Consider the following 17,863-nt stretch of genomic DNA (forward strand, 5'->3'; position numbering starts at 1 on the left):
TCATGACAAGTTCAGATCTGGGCGAACCTGTTGTAAACTTCGCTGATGTGTTTGAAAATACAGCAAGGGGCCTGATAATTAAATTAACATATATTAAAATACATTGAAATGAGATTCTTGCCCTTTGTGGGCCTGAGTCTCGCTACATCACTGACAAGGGGCAGGGAAAATATTACCCATTTTACAGATCCATAAGTGTTACTATTTGCTTTAGATGTCAACAGTAAACCCCAGTAAAGTTATTTGATTCAACTGAGATTGATGTATATTTTCAGGCCCAACTAGAGTTACAAGAACAAGAGGATATCAAACAAATAATAAATTCTGAACGTTAGTCAGCATTTGAAATGTTGCTATTTTCAGCTCTTAATTCTGAAACCTTCCATCTGTTTCCACTTCCTGCTCTTTCTACATCTGTTAAAACTTTCTATCTTATAACTTGTCAGGGCTGTGATCATATCTCATCCTTAGCAATAGTAGTATGTATAACCTTTAGAAGCAGACTAATTACTGCAAACCCTCTAACCCCATTTCACCTGAAGACCTTGGTTCTTTGTGTGCAGGAAATGCACGAATAAGATGCTGTATCAAATTCACTATGAGTGTCAAACATTCTTACTTGGGCACCACTATTCGGTGACACAGTCACACCTGTATGGTCCTACCAGGAGATGGAACTTCACATACTCCAGAAACTGAGGATACCTCTCCCAGCATCACTAACGTACTGAAGAAAATTTGCTTGGTCCTGTCTTTCCACTGGCAAAGCCACGAGGAATCCACCAAGTCTGATAAATTTAGGATGGTATCAAAAGAGTCACAGAACTCTAAACAAGGTGAATCCATCTTTATTAAATATAAAACAGATACTACTTAGCAACAAATACTTCAGCCACAGGGAACACTGTTGAACAGCATCAACTCTCATTCTGTTGGAGTGCAGTTGCCCATGTGTCAGTGGAGGGTGGATGCGGAAAGACCCAGCCCTGGGGAATACTGCTTCCATCAGGATGATCTTCCGGCACAAGATATCGATCCCATTCCTGTCTAATAAGGAAAGAGAAAGAGAAATATTAAACCCTATTTCTTCAGAACCGCACCAGTATGCATTTATCGCAGGTACAAATCAGTTCCTCTCTCTCTTTCTCTATACCCTAGCTATGACTGCAACACTATATTCTGCACTCTCTCATTTCCTTCTCTATGAATGGTATGCTTTGTCTGTATAGTGCGGAAGAAACAATACTTTTCACCGTATACTAGCACATCTAACAATAATAAATCAAATCAAAGTTCCTCCTGCTTTGCAAACAAAGTTTAAAACACCACCTGCAATATAACTTCACAAGTTTCTGACGGGGACCAAAACATCCTGCTTCATCTCAAGCGGAAAAGAAACAGGGATACCAATTAATCAGAGGAAAACCAACTGCTTTGAGCATGGCGAGCACAATGGTAGATTATTCAGTCATTCCATTAGCAGGTAGAACCTCTGAGCACAAGAACTAGGAGCAGGAGGAGGCCATCTGGCCCCTCGAGCCTGCCCCGCCATTCAATAAGATCATGGCTGATCTTTTCGTGGACTCAGCTCCACTTACCCGCCCACTCACCATAACCTTTAATTCCTTTACAGTTAAAAAATGTAATCTATCTTTGCCTTAAAAACATTCAGTGAAGCAGGTAACAAATGTTTGAGCCTCGATTGCAGTTCAGTAAAGGAGACATGAGTACTGCTTCTTCATAAACTACCTTTATTTCTTTGATTCAACTCCACATACAATTCTCCCCAACACCCAGTGCCACCTGTGTAACCTCTTTATAAATCCCAGTGACTTCGACTAAATGATTAACATCCAATTTAGAACTCAAGTGGAAGGTGACTGTTAACCCATTCCTAACACCAAACACGATAACTCCATCCTCTGGGAATCAACATAAAGAGTCTGGCAAATATTGAGTATTATAAGTGACCCACCTGAAAAAGAAACTATTTTACATGACAGATAACAAATGAACTGCTGCAGAGAAATATCCTGGAAAGATGAAGAGGTGGAGTTTGTTTGTCTGAAAGCATCAGAGTCAGATGGCTAATAATTTATTTTTATAAATAGCTCGGCCCTGGTCGAGGAGGAGGGGGAGACACATGACATGCATAGGCAGCTGGGATCAAGTGGTTCCCTTGAAATGTATAGAGAGTGTAGGAGAAGAGTTAAGAGAGAAATCAGAAGGGCAAAAAGGGGACACAAGATTTTTTTTGGCAGATAAGACAAAGGAGAATCCAAAGAGCTTCTACAAATACATAAAGGGCAAAAGAGTAACTAGGAGAGAGTAGGGCCTCTTAAGGATCAACAAGTGATGTCTTGAGGAGTGTACATATAACTTAGGAGGTGCTGGAAGTCTTAAAGCACATCAAGGTAGATAAATCCCTCGGACCTAATGAAGCGCATCCTAGGACACTGTGGGAGGCTAGGGAGGAAATTGTGGGTCCCCTAGCAGAGATATTTGGATCATCAATAGTCACAGATGAGGCGCCTGAAGATTGAAGGGTGGCAAATGGTGTGCTTTTGTTTAAGAAGGACTGCAGGGAAAAGCCTGGGAACTACATGCTGGTGAGCCTCACATCTGTAGTGGGTAAGTTGTTGGAAGGTATCTTGAGAGACAGGATCTACAGGCATTTAAAGACGCAAGGACTGATGAGGGACAGTCAACATGGGTTTGTGAGTGGAAAATCATGTCTCACAAATTTGATTGAGTTTTTTGAACGGGTAACCAAGAAGGTAGATGAGGGCAATGCAGTTGATGTTGTCTACATGGACTTTAGCAAGGCCTTTGACAAGGTACCACATGGTAGGTTATTGCATAAGATTAAATCTCATGGGATCCAGGGTGAGGTAGCCAAATGGATACAAATTGACTTGAAATCAAAAGACAGAGCATGGTTGTAGAGGGTTGTTTTTCAAACTGGAGGCCTGTGACCAGTGGTGTGCCTCAGGGATCGGTGCTGGGCACTGTTATTTGTCATTTATATTAATGATTTGGATGAGAATATAGGAGGCGTGGTTAGTAAGTTTGCAGATGGCACCAAGATTGGTAGCATAGTGGACAGTGAAGAAAGTTATTTAGGATTGCAACGGGATCTTGATCAATTGGGCCAGTGGGCTGACGAATGGCAGATGGAGTTTAATTTAGATAAATGCGAGGTGATGCATTTTGGTCGATCGAACCAGGGCAGGACTTACTCAGTTAATTGTAGGCGTTAGGGAGACTTTTAGAACAAAGAGATCTAGGGGTACAGGTTCATAGCTCCTTGAAAATGGAGTCATGGGTGGACAGAGTGGTGAAGAAGGCTTGGTTTGATTGGTCAGAACACTGAATATAGGAGTTGGAATGTCTTGTTGAAGTTGTACAAGACATTGGTACGGCCACTCTTGGAATACCGTGTGCAGTTCTGGTCACCCTATTATAAGAAAGGATATTATTAAACTAGAAAGAGTGCAGAAAAGATTTACTAGGATGCTACCGGGACTTGATGGTTTGAGTTATAAGGAGAGGCTGGATAGACTGGAACTTTTTTTCTCTGCAGCGAAGAAGGCTGAGGGTGATGTTATAGGGGTCTATAAAATAATGAGGGGCATAGATCAGTTAGATAGTCAATATCTTTTCCCAAAGGTAGGGGAGTCTAAAACTAGAGGGCATAGGTTTAAGGTGAGAGGGGAGAGATACAAAAGGATCCAGAGTGGCAATTTTTTCACACAGAGGGTGGTGAGTGTCTGGAACAAGCTGCCAGAGGTACTGGTAGAGGCGGGTACAATTTTGTCTTTTAAAAAGTGTTTAGACAGTTACAAAGAACAAAGAACAGTACAGCACAGGAAACAGGCCCTTCGGCCCTCCAAGCCTGTGCCGCTCCTTGGTCCAACTAGACCAATCGTTTGTATCCCTCCATTCCCAGGCTGCTCATGTGACTATCCAGGTAAGTCTTAAACGATGTCAGCGTGCCTGCCTCCACCACCCTACTTGGCAGCGCATTCCAGGCTGAGAAAAACGTCCCTCTGATATCTGAGTTATACTTCGCCCCTCTCACCTTGAGCCCGTGACCCCTCGTGATCGTTACATGGGTGAGATGGGTATAGAGGGATATGGGCCAAACGTGGGCAATTGGGACTTGGGGTTAAAAAAAGGGGGCATGCACAAGTTGGGGCCGAAGGGCCTTTTTCCATGCTGTAAACCTCTGTGACTCAGACATGATGACTTCATTTTAATAGCGCAAAATAGTCACTTTGAGTGAAAAATTACAGACCAATTTCTGTCATCACTTTCAACTCCAAGGTAATTTCCTTTCTCAATTCATCCCATTCTGCAGAAGGCCCTCCAGTTTAAGATACGTTTGGAAAGAGAGCTACCATTAAAAATCTCTGAGTTGTGTGAAACATTCAAATAGTTTGAGTAAACTTTCCATTTGTTCATTGTTTTAGAGGCACCAATTACACACAATGAGGCCAACATACACAAAGGCTTCAAACATTCACCTGTTCATTAATCCATACCTGATTTGCATAAGTACGTGAGAAGAATGTTCAGCTTGCAGATAATACTGGCGAAATGGCTGCAATGGGTGGTCTGAAGGTAATTCTATTGAATGAAGGAAAACACAAACAAATTGCTTTTCATTTGTTTTTTAGTATGCCATATGTCAATGTTATTTTAATATCTTGATTACGTTAATTGAGTTTGGTGTTCCATTGAGGTCCACTGGAGCACTTTAAATAATTTTTTTTCCAAAAAATCAATCAGGAGGAATAAATTTTACTTCAGACTGGCATAAAGCCACGTAGACAACAATCCAGCTCCTCAAAGATCAGTGCTAACCACTGTGCCATCGCGGGCGGCACGGTAGCACAGTGACTAGCACTGCTGCTTCACAGCTCCAGGGACCTGGGTTCGATTCCCGGCTTGGGTCACTGTGTGGAGTTTGCCCATTCTCCTCGTGTCTGCGTGGGTTTCCTCCGAGTGCTCCGGTTTCCTCCCACAGCCCAAAGATGTGCGGGTTAGGTTGATTGGCCAGGCTAAACATTGCCCCTTAGTGTCCTGAGATGCGTAGGTTAGAGGGATTAGTGGGTAAAATATGTAGGGAGATGGGGGTAGGGCCTGGGTGGGATTGTGGTCGGTGCAGACTTGATGGGCCGAATGGCCTCTTTCTGTACTGTAGGGTTTCTATGAATTCTATACTTCAGGTGGATAACTTCTACGCATTGTATTTGGGCTATTACAACCAAATGAAAAATAATCTTTCAGTTTAACTATTCCTCCACAATCAGTCACGAAACACTCTTAATTACAAGGGATATGGAGTACTAACATCTCCCATGAGAAAAGACAGGAAGAATAAAATCGTTCTCATGCATGTAAGCTCAGTGGGGGTCACAATTCTATTTGCAGTTCTGCAGCGGCTGAGATCTGCTACAGCAAATATCAACCGGCATGGGCAAACAGAAAATAAGCAAAATAGTTTTGGTCACAAGGTTATTTCATGGGCACAATGTGTTTTAATGAACCATTACCAGAAGCCCATATATTAACATATACCATATAACAATGTAAATACTCACTCAGAAATGATCAAATCATTGAGATCAGGATGATATCAGTAATTTAAGTTGTAAAATAAAATCGCAGTGGGTTCCTGCATGTCAACATATTAATTAGGAGCAGGAGTAGGCCATTCAGCCCCTCCAGCCTGCTCCGTCATTTTTAAAAATACTTTTCCAATTCAATCAAATCAAATCCAATTCAGAGTCTCAACAAGTTGAGACATTTCAGGTCCAGGCTGACAAGACAGGGCGAGCGACCAAACCACCCGGTCCTGGGCCTGATCTACATGAGCCAAGCTGATTGGAGGAGGGGGAGGTTCCTCCTCCAAGACTTGAGCTCATTTGCATCTTAGCCAAAAGGCCAAGATGCCGCTTTAAAAAATTGCTTCATATGAAACATATGAAGCTTCAGTGTAACCTAATGACCTCAACCAAGTGCGGCCGACCATGGGCTGCCGACCATACTACACTTGACCTTAGCCAAAAGGCCGAGAAACATCAGATTGTGGCCTCAACCCCACATTCTCCCAATAATCTTTGACTCCCTTGTTCATCAGGAATCTATCTACCTCTGCCTTAAAAATATTCTTTCATCCTGCCTCCACCGCCCTCCAAGAGAGAGAGTTCCAAAAATTCACATCCCTCAGAGAAACAATTTCTTCTCATTTTGGTCTTAAAATGGGAGACCCCTGATTTTTAAGCGGTATCCCCTAGTTCTAGTCTCTCCCACAAGGGAGAAACATCCTTTCAGCCTCCACCCTGTCAAGTAACTCTCAGGATCTTGCATGTTTCAATAAGATCACCTCTCAATCTTCTAAACTCCAATGGATACAGGCCCAATCTATCCAACCTTTCCTTGTAAGATAAACCCCGCCCCTGGCATCCCAACCCAGGTATTAGTCGTGAACCTTCTCTCAACTGCTTCCATCGCATTTATGTCCTTTCTTAAATATGGAGACTAAAGCCGTACGCAGTACTTCAGATGTGGACTCACCAACACTGTACACAGTAGCAAAACATCCCTACTTATATACTCCATTTCGCTTGCAGTAAAGAACATTCCAGTACCCTTCTGAATCCAGCTACTTCTGCCTATCTATGTCTCTCTGCAGATTTACATCCTCTCCACAAATTATTTTCCTACCTTCTTCTCATCAACAAATTTAGCAACCAAACATTGCTAAACACTTCCTAACTGCTGACTGAACCTGTACGTTAACCTTAAGGGAGTCTTGAACAAGGACTCCCAAGTCCCTTTGTGCTTATTTCCTAAGCATTTCCCCATTTAGAAAATAGTGCATGCCTCCACTCCTCCTTCCAAAGTGCATAACCTCACACTTTTCCACATTGTATTCCATCTGCCTCTTCTTTGCCCACTCTCCTAGCCTGTCCAAGTCAATGATATAAACTATAAATAGTTGAGACCCCAGTGGTACTCCACTTGTCACATCTTGCCAACTCAAAAATGACTCATTTATGCTTATTCTGTTTCCTGTTAGCTAACCAATCCTCTATGCATGCTAATTTTACCACCTACAGCATGAACTTTTATTTTTGCGTGGTAACCTTTGATGTGGCCCCTTGTCAAAATGCCTTCTGGAAATCTAAGTACAGTACATCCACAGCTTCCCCGTGATCCTTTGAGGAGGTAACAAGGAAGTTAGATGGAGGAGAACCAGTGGACGCGATTTTAGATTTCCAGAAGGTCTTTGACAAAGTGCCGCATAAAAGACTGTTAAATAATTTAAGAGCCCATGGTGTTGAGGGTAAGATCTTGGCATGGATAGAGAATTGGCTGATTGGCAGAGAGTGGGGATAAAGGGTCTTTTTCAGGATGGCAGCCGGTGATTGGGGTGTGCCTCAGGGGTCAGTGCTGGACCACAACTTTTCACAATATACATTAACGATTTGGAAGGAGGAACTGAAGGCACTGTTGCTCAGTTTGCAGATGATACAAAGATATGTAGAGGGACAGGTAGTATTGAGGAAGCAGGGGGGGCTGCAGAAGGACTTGGACAGGCGAGGAGAGGGGGCAAAGAAGTGGCAGATGGAATACAATGTTAAAATGTGTGAGGTTATGCACTTTGGAAGGAGGAATGGAGGCATTGACTATTTTCTAAATGGGGAAATGCTTAGGAAATCAGAAGCGCAAAGGGACTTGGGAGTCCTTGTTCAAGATTCTCTTAAGGTTAACGTGCAGGTTCAGTCAGCAGTTAGGAAGGCAAATGCAATGTTTGCATTCATGTCAAGAGGGCTACAATACAAGAGCAGGGATGTACTTCTGAAATTGTATAAGGCTCTGGTCAGACCCCATTTGGAGTACTGTGAGCAGTTTTGGGCCCCATATCTAAGGAAGGATGTGCTGGCCTTGGAAAGGGCAGTAAGAAGTTTAACAACACCAGGTTAAAGTCCAACAGGTTTATTTGGTAGCAAAAGCCACACAAGCTTTCGAGGCTCTGAGCCCCTTCTTCAGGTGAGTGGGAATTCTGTTCACAAACAGAACTTATAAGACACAGACTCAATTTACATGAATAATGGTTGGAATGCGAATACTTACAACTAATCCAGTCTTTAAGAAACAAAACAATGGGAGTGGGGAGAGCATCAAGACAGGCTAAAAAGATGTGTATTGTCTCCAGACAAGACAGCCAGTGAAACTCTGCAGGTCCACGCAACTGTGGGAGTTACAAATAGTGTGACATAAATTCTGATTCTAGGATCGCATGATAAAGACTCAGGAGGAAAAAAGCAGAAATATTTATGTGAAATAGTGTGACATAAACCCAATATCCCGGTTGAGGCCGTCCTTGTGTGTGCGGAACCTGGCTATCAGTTTCTGCTCCGCGACTCTGCGCTGTCGTGTGTCGCGAAGGCCGCCTTGGAAAGGGTCCAGAGGTGGTTCACAAGAATGATCCCTGGAATGAAAAGCTTGTCGTATGAGGAATGGTTGAGGATTCTGGGACTGTACTTGGAGTTTAGAAGGATATGGGGGTATCTTATTGAAACTTCCAGGATACTGCGTGGCCGGGATAAAGTGGACGGAGAGAATATTTCCACTAGTAGGAAAAACTAGAAACAGACAGCACAACCTCAGGCTAAAGGGACGATTCTTTAAAACAGAGATGAGGAGGAATTTCTTCAGCCAGAGAGTGGTGAATCTGTGGAACTCTTTGCTGCAGAAGGCTGTGGGGGCCAGGTCATTGTATGTCTTTAAGACAGAAACAGATAGGTTCTTTATAAATAAGGGGATCAGGGGTTATGGAGAAAAGGGGATGTGAAAAATATCAGCCATGATTGAATAGCGGAGCAGACTCGATGGGCCGAGTGGCCTAATTCTGCTCTTATGTCTTATGGTCTCATGATCCATGTTGCTTGTTACTTCCTCAAAGAACTCCAATAAATTAGTCAAACATGATTTCCCTTTCACAAGACCATGTTGACTCTGCCTAATTGCACTGATATATTTTCTAAATGGCCTGCTAAAACCTCCTTAATAATAGATTCTAGCAATTTTCCTACAACAGATGTTAAGCTCGCTAACTGGCCTGTGGTTTCCTGCTTTCTGCAATCCTCTTTGCTCGAATAGGAAGGTCACATTTGCTGTTTTCGAATCTATTGAGATCTTTCCCAAGGACCTTTCCTGCAATTTGATTTAACTCCTAATAACATAAATATTATAAAAATATGGTGCCCTGCAGAATATTTACATTCTATTAAAAATTCCTCTCTTGGGTCTCAAACCAATTGTTTGTTAGTCAGAATGCTCTTAGATCTGAAGTTAATTATGTGGTAGCAAGTAACACAATCAAACCTTCTGTATAATATTGTTTATGATATTTGAATATAGAATGTAGACATTGCACTATATTAGAGACCACAATTCAAAAGTACAAAGCACTTTGAGACGTTCTGAGGTCATGGAAGGTGTTATTTGAATGCAAGCTTTTCTTTTATTGATCTCATCTCTAGCTATAGTTAACAAACACAATAAAAATGTTAGTAATAAGTAAAACTTCAAGTAACTTTATAAAGTAATATCATGGATGGTGGGAACTAAATGAAAATAGAAAATGCAGAAAATACTCAGCAGGCCTGGTAGCATCTGTGGAGAAAAGAAGTGTTAATGCTTCAGGTGAATGTTCGGTCATCAGAATATTGAGGAGAGGTCATCAACCTGAAGCATTAACGTTGTATAATTGTATGTTGGCCTTCAGTTACTAGATCCTCAGTCAAACAAGGACCATTTATCTAACTTGATTGTTATAATAACAGTTTGTCTTTAAAAAATGAATTTATCATAGAATCCCTACAGTGCAGGAGACCATTCAGCCCATCGAGTCTATGCCCACAACAATCCCACACAGGCCCCACCCCCGTACTTACCCTGCTAATCTCCCTGGCACCAAGGGGCAATTTAACATGGTCAATAAACTTAGCCCGCACGTCTATGAACGGAAACCAGAGAATCCGGGAGGAAACCCACGCAGACACAGGGAGAACACGTAGACTCCACAGTCACCCACGGCTGGAATTGAATCTGGATCCCTGGCGCTGTGAGGCAGCAGTGCTAACCACTGTGCAGCCGTGCTGCCCCCAAATGTCAACTGGGAGAAACCGGAAAGGGGAAAATAAATACCTGGATCTCCAAACATCATGGATTCCACTTGGCGCTGCTGCTTCTCTAGTTTCTCTCTCTCCTTTTTCAGCTTTTTCTCATTCTCTCTTTTGCGTTCTTCTTCTTGTTCTCCTTCCAGCATAACCCTCAGGGCTCTTTCTTCTGCATCATACAATTCGCTGCGCTTTTTAATTAGCTTTCTCAGCCTCTCGATGTGACGTTCAAAGATTTCATCAGCAGAAGGAGGAGGCTGAACACCTGTACAAGCCACACAGATTGATTTCATTTTATGTTACAGTTGAACTGGTACAAAACCATAAGAAAACCTGTGCTCATTAGCTTGAGTCTTTACTTAGCAAACCTTGGCAATTTTTAAACTGTAATTCATTGCAGTGCAATCTATTACCACAATAGTCTAGGATTCAGAATTTATCAAAGTCTATGGCTTTATTATTTTATTCCACCAAAGTTAGAGTAGGAACTGGAAGTGTAAGACAACATTCCTACAAAGACTGTCAGAAAATGGTTCCTGCCCCAGTCTTGCATTCTCATAAAAAACATCAGAACATATCTTACTCAATCAGGTCAAGGTTTCCATATGCTAGAATATTCAAAATTCGTTGCATCTTTAATCCCCAACACAGGACTTGTGCAAAAACTCAGCATTTTTTCCATTCTTAATCTATTTGTAGAGTTTGTGTTCATATTCACAGGCTGCATAAAATCACATGAACTAAATTTATTAGCACCGCTGTGAAAATACCAGTACGTACTTATTTTTTTGTACATTTGATACTATGTTTGTAGAAAGGAACTGAAAAAAACAGGTAACTTGTGAAATTGGCTAGCTTTTGCGGAGATCAACTTACTAAATAATAATCCTACAGTACTGTGATTTAATACATGTTTTAGCCAGGGTTCAGTAAAGCATTGTAAACTCTGCACTGCAACCCTGTGTGTGAATCAGATGATAACACTCTCTGGGAGATGACCTGCGGAATGGTAAAATGGAATTTGAGGCAGAGGCCATCTTTTAAGGGGGCAGCATATAAACATTTGAAACGGTAAAATAAGGGACAAAGGCGAGAGCAGTCCGGTTAGATCTGAATTGCTTTAGCAAAGAACCGACACAGACAGATGGGCTGAATCACGACCATTTACGGTGTGAACAGCCGTGCTGTATATGAATATACAACATAGGAGAACTGGGCCATTCAGCCCCTCGAGCTTGCTCCGCCATTCAACAAGATTGTGGCTGGTGGTGTGTTTCAAATTCCACATTCTCATCTATCCCCAATAACCTTTGATTCCTTTGCCTAACAAGGATCTATCTACCTCTGCCTGATATTCAATGATTCCACCCCCAGAGAATTCCAAAGTCACACAACACAAAGTTTCTCCTTGTGTCTGTCTTAAAAGGGCAGCCCCTAATTTTAAAACACTGCCCCCCCGTTCTGCATTCACCCACAAGAGGAAACATTCTTTCCACATTCACCTTGTCAATGCCATTCAGGATCTTATATACTTCAATCAAGTCACACCTCACTTTTCTAAATTCCAGGGCAAACAAGCCCATAAGACAATCCGCTTCATTTATCAATCCAGTAAACCTCCTCTGAACCGCCTCCAATGCATTTACATCCATGCTTAAATAAGGAGACCAATACTGGTGCCCTGTATAACTGAAGAACAAAATTCTTACTTTCATGTTCAATTCCTCTCATAATAAAGGATAACATTCCATTAGCTTTTTAAATTACGTGTTGTACCTGCACGTTAACATTTTGTGATTCATGTACTAGAATATCGAGATTCATCTACACATTGGAATTCTGAACTTGTTTGATGTTTAAGCTGTACTCTACTTTTCCATTCTTCCTGCCAAAGTGAACAACTTCACATTTTCCCACATGATACTCCTTCAGCCAGAATTTTGCCCAGTCACTCAACCGATCTATGTCCATTTGCAAACTCCGTATGTCCACTTCACAACATACTTTCCTACATTCTGGCATTCTACATTCTGTGTACAATGTTGTATTACTGTAAAGATGTTGGCTGTCACAAAAGAATGACATATGTGAAGCAGCAATCTCAGGCACTGTGGAAAATATTTGTTGAATTGAAGTTGAAAATGCATGTCTATACGCGGACAACTCCCTTCTTACCTTTTTTAAAATGATTTCATGGGAAATGGACGCTGCTGGCAAGGCCAAAATTTGTTGCTCATCTCTCATTGTCTTGAACTGACTGGCAGTTAAGTGTGTGTATTTATTGTCACAAGTAGGCTTACATTAACACTGCAATGAAGTTCCCGTGATAATCTCCCAGTCGCCACATTCCGCCGCCTATTCAGATAGACCGAGGGAGAATTTAGCATGGCCAATGCACCTAACCAGCACATCTTTTGGATTGTGGGAGGAAACTGGAGCACCCGGAGGAAACCCACGCAGACACAGGGAGAACGTGCAGACTCCGCACAGTGACCTAAGCTGGGATTTGAACCAGAGTCCTTGACGCCGAGAGGCAGCAGTGCTAACCACTTGCTGTAGGTCTGGAGTCACATGTAGACCAGACCAGGTAAGGATGCCAGATTTCCTTCCCTAAAGGACATTAGTTGAATGTCCAAAGATGTGCGGGTTAGATGGATTGGTCATGCTAAATTACCCCTTATTGTTCCGGGATGCGTAGGTTAGAGGGATTAGCTGGGTATCAATGTGGGGTTATGTGGCATAGCGCCTGGATGGAATTGTTGTCGGTGCAGACTCGATGGTTCTGCACTGTAGGGTTTCTATGATTCTAGTGAACCCAATGGGGTTTTCTTTTACTATCGACAATGGTTTCATGGTCATCATTAGACTTTTAATTCCAGATTTTTCACTGTTTCACCATCTGCCGCGGTGGGATTCAAACCTGTGTCCCCAGTGCAGCAACCTGGGTCTCTGCATTACTGGTCCAGTGACAATACCTCCAGACCATCGCCTCCCCAACACACCTTTCCTAGCTGCAGCTTCCTTCCTCAGTTTCCGCAGCTTCTCCAGTGCCCGCAAGATATCCGTTAGTCGTTTTGCATCTGCCTGCTTTTTCCGCACCTCTGCCAGCACACTGTCTGCTGCAGCTTTGAGTTCACGTTCCTATAAACCAAAAACATTGTTGCTCTGAACATCAAGATATTCAAAGTGCTGTGGATACAAATCAAACATTAAACGAGATGAAACAGGGAATGTTTATTTTTTCTACAAACTATCCACATTATGATGACATCTCTTCCATTAATTAACCCAAGGAAGTTTATTGCAAATTTCACACCTCCATTGAATCATCATAGAAACCCTACAGTGCAGAAAGAGGCCATTTGGCCCATCAAGTCTGCACCGGCCACAATCCCACTCAGGCCCTACCCCCATATCCCTACATATTTACCCACTAATTCCTCTAACCTACGCATCTCAGGACACTAAGGGGCAATTTTTAGCATGGCCAATCAACCTAACCAGCACATCTTTGGACTGTGGGAGGAAACCGGAGCACCCGGAGGAAACCCACGCAGACACGAGGAGAATGTGCAAAACTCCACACAGACAGTGACCCAAGCCAGGAATTGAACCCAGATCCTTGGAGCTGTGAAGCAGTAGTGCTAACCACTGTGCTACCGTGCCACCATTGGTTTACTGAGTCAACAGGTATGTTTTGCAATTTTTGTTTTAAAAGTGAAATTTCTTTGTTGCAACACTTCATGGACTTGCTAATTTCCCCCAGCAATTCCTTAATTACTCACTGCACATATTAATTTAGTATATCAACCTCCCTTATGGCTTCTGCAAGTAGAATGTGTATAAGAATGAGAGTAGTAACGATAAAATAAGTTTCTTAAAAGGCCTAAGGTGGGTCACAAAGTTAAAACCGTTACCTGATAACTTGTCAATCCTTTGAATTTTAATTTTACTTCAAAACCATAATTGGTTAGTATAACATCACAAATTCATTAGGTTTTGACAAGTCCAAAATCTGGATATTTCTTTTTGTATGTAACAATTTGATAGAACAAGAAAACTAATGATTATGGCAAAACAGCTTCTGTAAATGACTGTGATAATGATATAATAGAAAAATGTATTTTTATACTGTGTAAGACAGAATTCTGAAAAAATTTTACAGTGACCATACATTTTCAGCAACACAACTTTTGACTACATATGGAAATTATTTTGCTTTAAACCAGATTAAAATGAGCAGTTGGAGTAACTTATAGCAAATCCCTGAGTATTTTGTACAATATTTATGCAAGTAAACTAAAGGTTCAAACACAGTACATTTCATTTTACTGTAACTTTAGCCATCTTCTGAAGAACCGTATTAAACGTTTTAGATCATATTTCAATGTTTACAACTGAACTAACTACAAATGTGTAATACAACGTGCTTCCATATTATATGAAGGATTCAACAGCTGAAATAACTGTAAATTCATCAACTGTCTGTTTACAGCTTACTTTGTGGTACTGAGTTACACAACCCAGAAGGAACTAGTTTCCATCCCTGCGGATCACAGAATCCCGACAGTGCAGGAGGCCATTCAGCCCATCGAGCCTGCACTGACAACAATCCCATCCAGACCCTATTCCCATAACCCCACATATTTACCCTGTTCTCCCCCCTGACACCAAGGGGCGACATATTATGGCCAATCAACCTAACCTGCACATCTTTGGACTGTGGGAGGAAACCGGAGCACCCGGAGGAAACCCACGCAGACACGAGGAGAATGTGCAAGTACCACATAGACAGTGACCCAAGGCTGGAATTGAAACCAGATCCCTGGTGCTGTGAGGCAGCAGTGCTAACCACTGTGCCACCCCAAATCAGTTGCTGGGGGATAATTCCTCAGAAATAGAAATGGAAGCTGCCTGGTCAGAGATTTGTGATCATTATCCAGTGGCCCTCGCTGCGAACAATGCATGCCAATGCTATTTGAGAATTGGGCTTGACTATGATGCCCCATACAACCAAATAGTTGATGAGGAGTTGCCATCAAGAATCATACACTGAGAATGGCCACCAGACAGTTGTCAGCACCTGGGAAACAGTGGTACAGTGCAATCATCTGAAATAATAACAAACTACACCATACCCAATATCTAATAATTAGTTCTGAATGGAGGATACTCCATGCCCAGTGTGACTTAACGTACTTGCAACACTGAGTAATTGGCACACTTCAAATCTGTTTGTATTTATCTTAGCATGCAATGTATTTTTGCCATTGGATCTTATAATTACTAAACTATGCAAATCACCGTGACCTGATCACACATGCAACACAATAAAGATGCAATTAAGTACCCTCTTTTTTTCTTCAACTTTTCGGACACACTTCATTCTCCATGCATCAATTTTTGCTTCTCTTTCCGCTGCCCTCGCCTCTTCCTCTTGTTTTTCTAAGCGCCACTCCTGCTTCTTCCTTTGAATGCTACTTCTTTTCTTTTTGATTCTTTCCAGTTTCTTTTTCACAGCGCTGAGGTAGTCGCTGTCATTTAACATCTTTAGTTTTTCCTGTAAAGCAGTCTTTATTTCAACCGCTTTTAGATAAGATTCAGTCCAAACTGCCTCATTTTCCACATTATGCCTCAACTTCTGACATAGGGCAGTAAGCTCAGTCACAAGTTTACAAGCACTCAGCACTGACTCCTTTACTTCACTAACTAACGGGGAAGATTTGGGCTTTGTAACCTCGGAAGGCTGCAACCTACGTTTTGACAAGAATCTTGTAAGCCACAACTCATCTTGCGCTTTTAGAGATTCGGTATATTTAAAATTATGAGAGAATTGGTCTGGTGATGACTTCCTGGTCATTAAGTCATTTCTGTGTAGTTGTTCTCCACTGGCGTTTTTTAAGTTTTGCGAGAAATTAGCAACACTGGGCCATGGTGCTGCCACCTTTTCGTTGTTATACTGCACGTTGTGTTCATTTTTCCAAGATGGTATCTCTCCCAATGAGTTTGGAAAGTTCTGTTGATTATTATGGATGCTATGGTTTATTAACTGAGAATTTTGAGATCCATACCCAGCAGGTAAGTTTCCAGTACGAAGCAGGTTTTGGTCCTGACAGGGATTGTTCTGATGCTGGGAAGGCGTGTTGTGATTGGGAGGTGCAACACTGTTGGCAATTCCAGCTCTCTCAGAGAAGGGCGGATGTTGCTCAGGATGTAAATGTTCATGGAATGGATACCGATGCTGAGGATCCATCTGTTCCTGTTGATATGGAGGGTGAGGGCGATGATACGATTGTCCCTGCTGAGGGTAATGTTCCCGATACTGATCAGTTGAGCGGTCCTGGTGTGAAAATCCCTGCGGGAAGCTAGCTTGGTCTCTGCATTCATATCCCGGCACTTGGGGCAACTGTTCCTTCTGCTCATGACCCTGAGGGAGGGGAGGGCAACCTTGGTGATGGTGATTCCACGGGTGAGGAGGACGCTCATGTCCTTGCGAGAGAGACAGATGATTCAGGTGAGGATGGCCCTGGGAGTGAGGTGGTTGGCTTGGCTGTTGCTGACCTTGTGGTTGCCGAAGATGGCTTAGGTGTTGCTGACCCTGTGGTTGAGATGGGTGGTCTGGATGCTGTTGACCCTGTAGATGAGGAGAGTGGTCTCTATGCTGTTGACCTTGTGGGTAAGGAGGGTGGTCTGGGTGTTGCTTACCCAATGGGTGAGGAGGGTAGTTTGGGTGTTGCTGACCCTGTAGATGAGGAGAGTGTTGCTGACCCTGTGGGTGGTCTCGGTGCTGACCCTGTGGGTGGGGAGGGTGCTCTCGGCCCCAGGGCTGCGGGGCACACTGCAGGTGCTTGGCTGCTGGGTGCTCCTGAGCCGCTGGGTGCTCTCGCTGCCCCTGATCCCACTGCTGGCTGTGCTCTTCTAACGCATCCACTCTGCCGCTGGCCGGAGCAGGCCCTCCCGGGCCCGTTGGCGGGAAGCTCTCTGCGGGCGGGCCCCAGTCTCCGCCGGCCGCAGCCCGGTCCGGGGCCAGGCCTCTCTCCGGCACAGGGAAGCCATGCTGCCGGGGGAGAGGAAACGCGGCGCCGGCCGCCTCCTCACTCCTGTTCGCGGGCTGATAGAAAGGGTGTCGGCCCTGGCCGTGCGGGGTGAAGGCCGCAGCGGGCGGCCCATGGCGATAAAATGGCGGCGGCCGCTCCATTGCTGCCTGGAGCCGGCTCCCTACGTCACCTGATAGACAGGGACTGCCGGCCAATCACCACGCAGAGGAGGGGCGGGGTTAATATGTAAATGACCAATCAGCGGGGGGGCATGGGCGGGTTTTATCAGGAGCCAATCGAAGTCTCGGCTTGCGCGCCCCCTAGAGCCGGGCTGACCATCCCCAAAATAGACTTTATTCATCAATCTGTATAACATTGTATAAGTTTATTTATTAGTGTCACAAGTAGGCTTACATTAACACTGCAATGAAGTTACTGTGAAAATCCTCCAGTTGCCACAGTCCGGCGCCTGTTCGTGTACACTGAGGGTCAATTTAGCACATCCAATACACCTAACCTGCACGTCTTTCTGACTGTGGGAGGAAACTGGAGCACCCGGAGGAAACCCACGCAGACACGGGGAGAATGTGCCAGACTCGACACAGACAGTATCGCTTCTCGGCCTTTCAG

The 17,863-nt window shown here is 43.4% G+C and overlaps 1 protein-coding gene across 1 annotated transcript; it reads right to left on the reverse strand.

Annotated features, from left to right (window-relative positions):
- Positions 1 to 832: 832 nt before the first annotated feature.
- Positions 833 to 17,429, reverse strand: pdcd7 (programmed cell death 7). Its single transcript, XM_078241325.1, has 5 exons — positions 15,547 to 17,429; positions 13,199 to 13,337; positions 10,225 to 10,461; positions 4,545 to 4,629; positions 833 to 1,047 (listed from the first exon to the last, which is right to left on the reverse strand). Exons 1-5 carry the CDS (start codon positions 17,392 to 17,394, stop codon positions 918 to 920), a joined length of 2,439 nt encoding a protein of 812 aa, XP_078097451.1. The 5' UTR covers positions 17,395 to 17,429; the 3' UTR covers positions 833 to 917.
- Between the last annotated feature and the right edge of the window lie 434 nt (positions 17,430 to 17,863).

Source organism: Mustelus asterias, chromosome 24 (genome assembly GCF_964213995.1).
Source record: "Mustelus asterias chromosome 24, sMusAst1.hap1.1, whole genome shotgun sequence".
Lineage (NCBI taxonomy): Eukaryota > Metazoa > Chordata > Chondrichthyes > Carcharhiniformes > Triakidae > Mustelus > Mustelus asterias.

Coding starts and splice junctions, on each gene's coding strand:
- pdcd7 (XM_078241325.1), bottom strand. CDS start 17,394: ATGGAGCGGCCGCCGCCATTTTATCGCCATGGGCCGCCCGCTGCGGCC. Junction 13,338..15,546: donor AAGTTGAAGAAAAAAAGAGG/GTACTTAATTGC, acceptor TTTGGTTTATAG/GAACGTGAACTCAAAGCTGC. Junction 4,630..10,224: donor CATGATGTTTGGAGATCCAG/GTATTTATTTTC, acceptor TTCATTCAATAG/AATTACCTTCAGACCACCCA.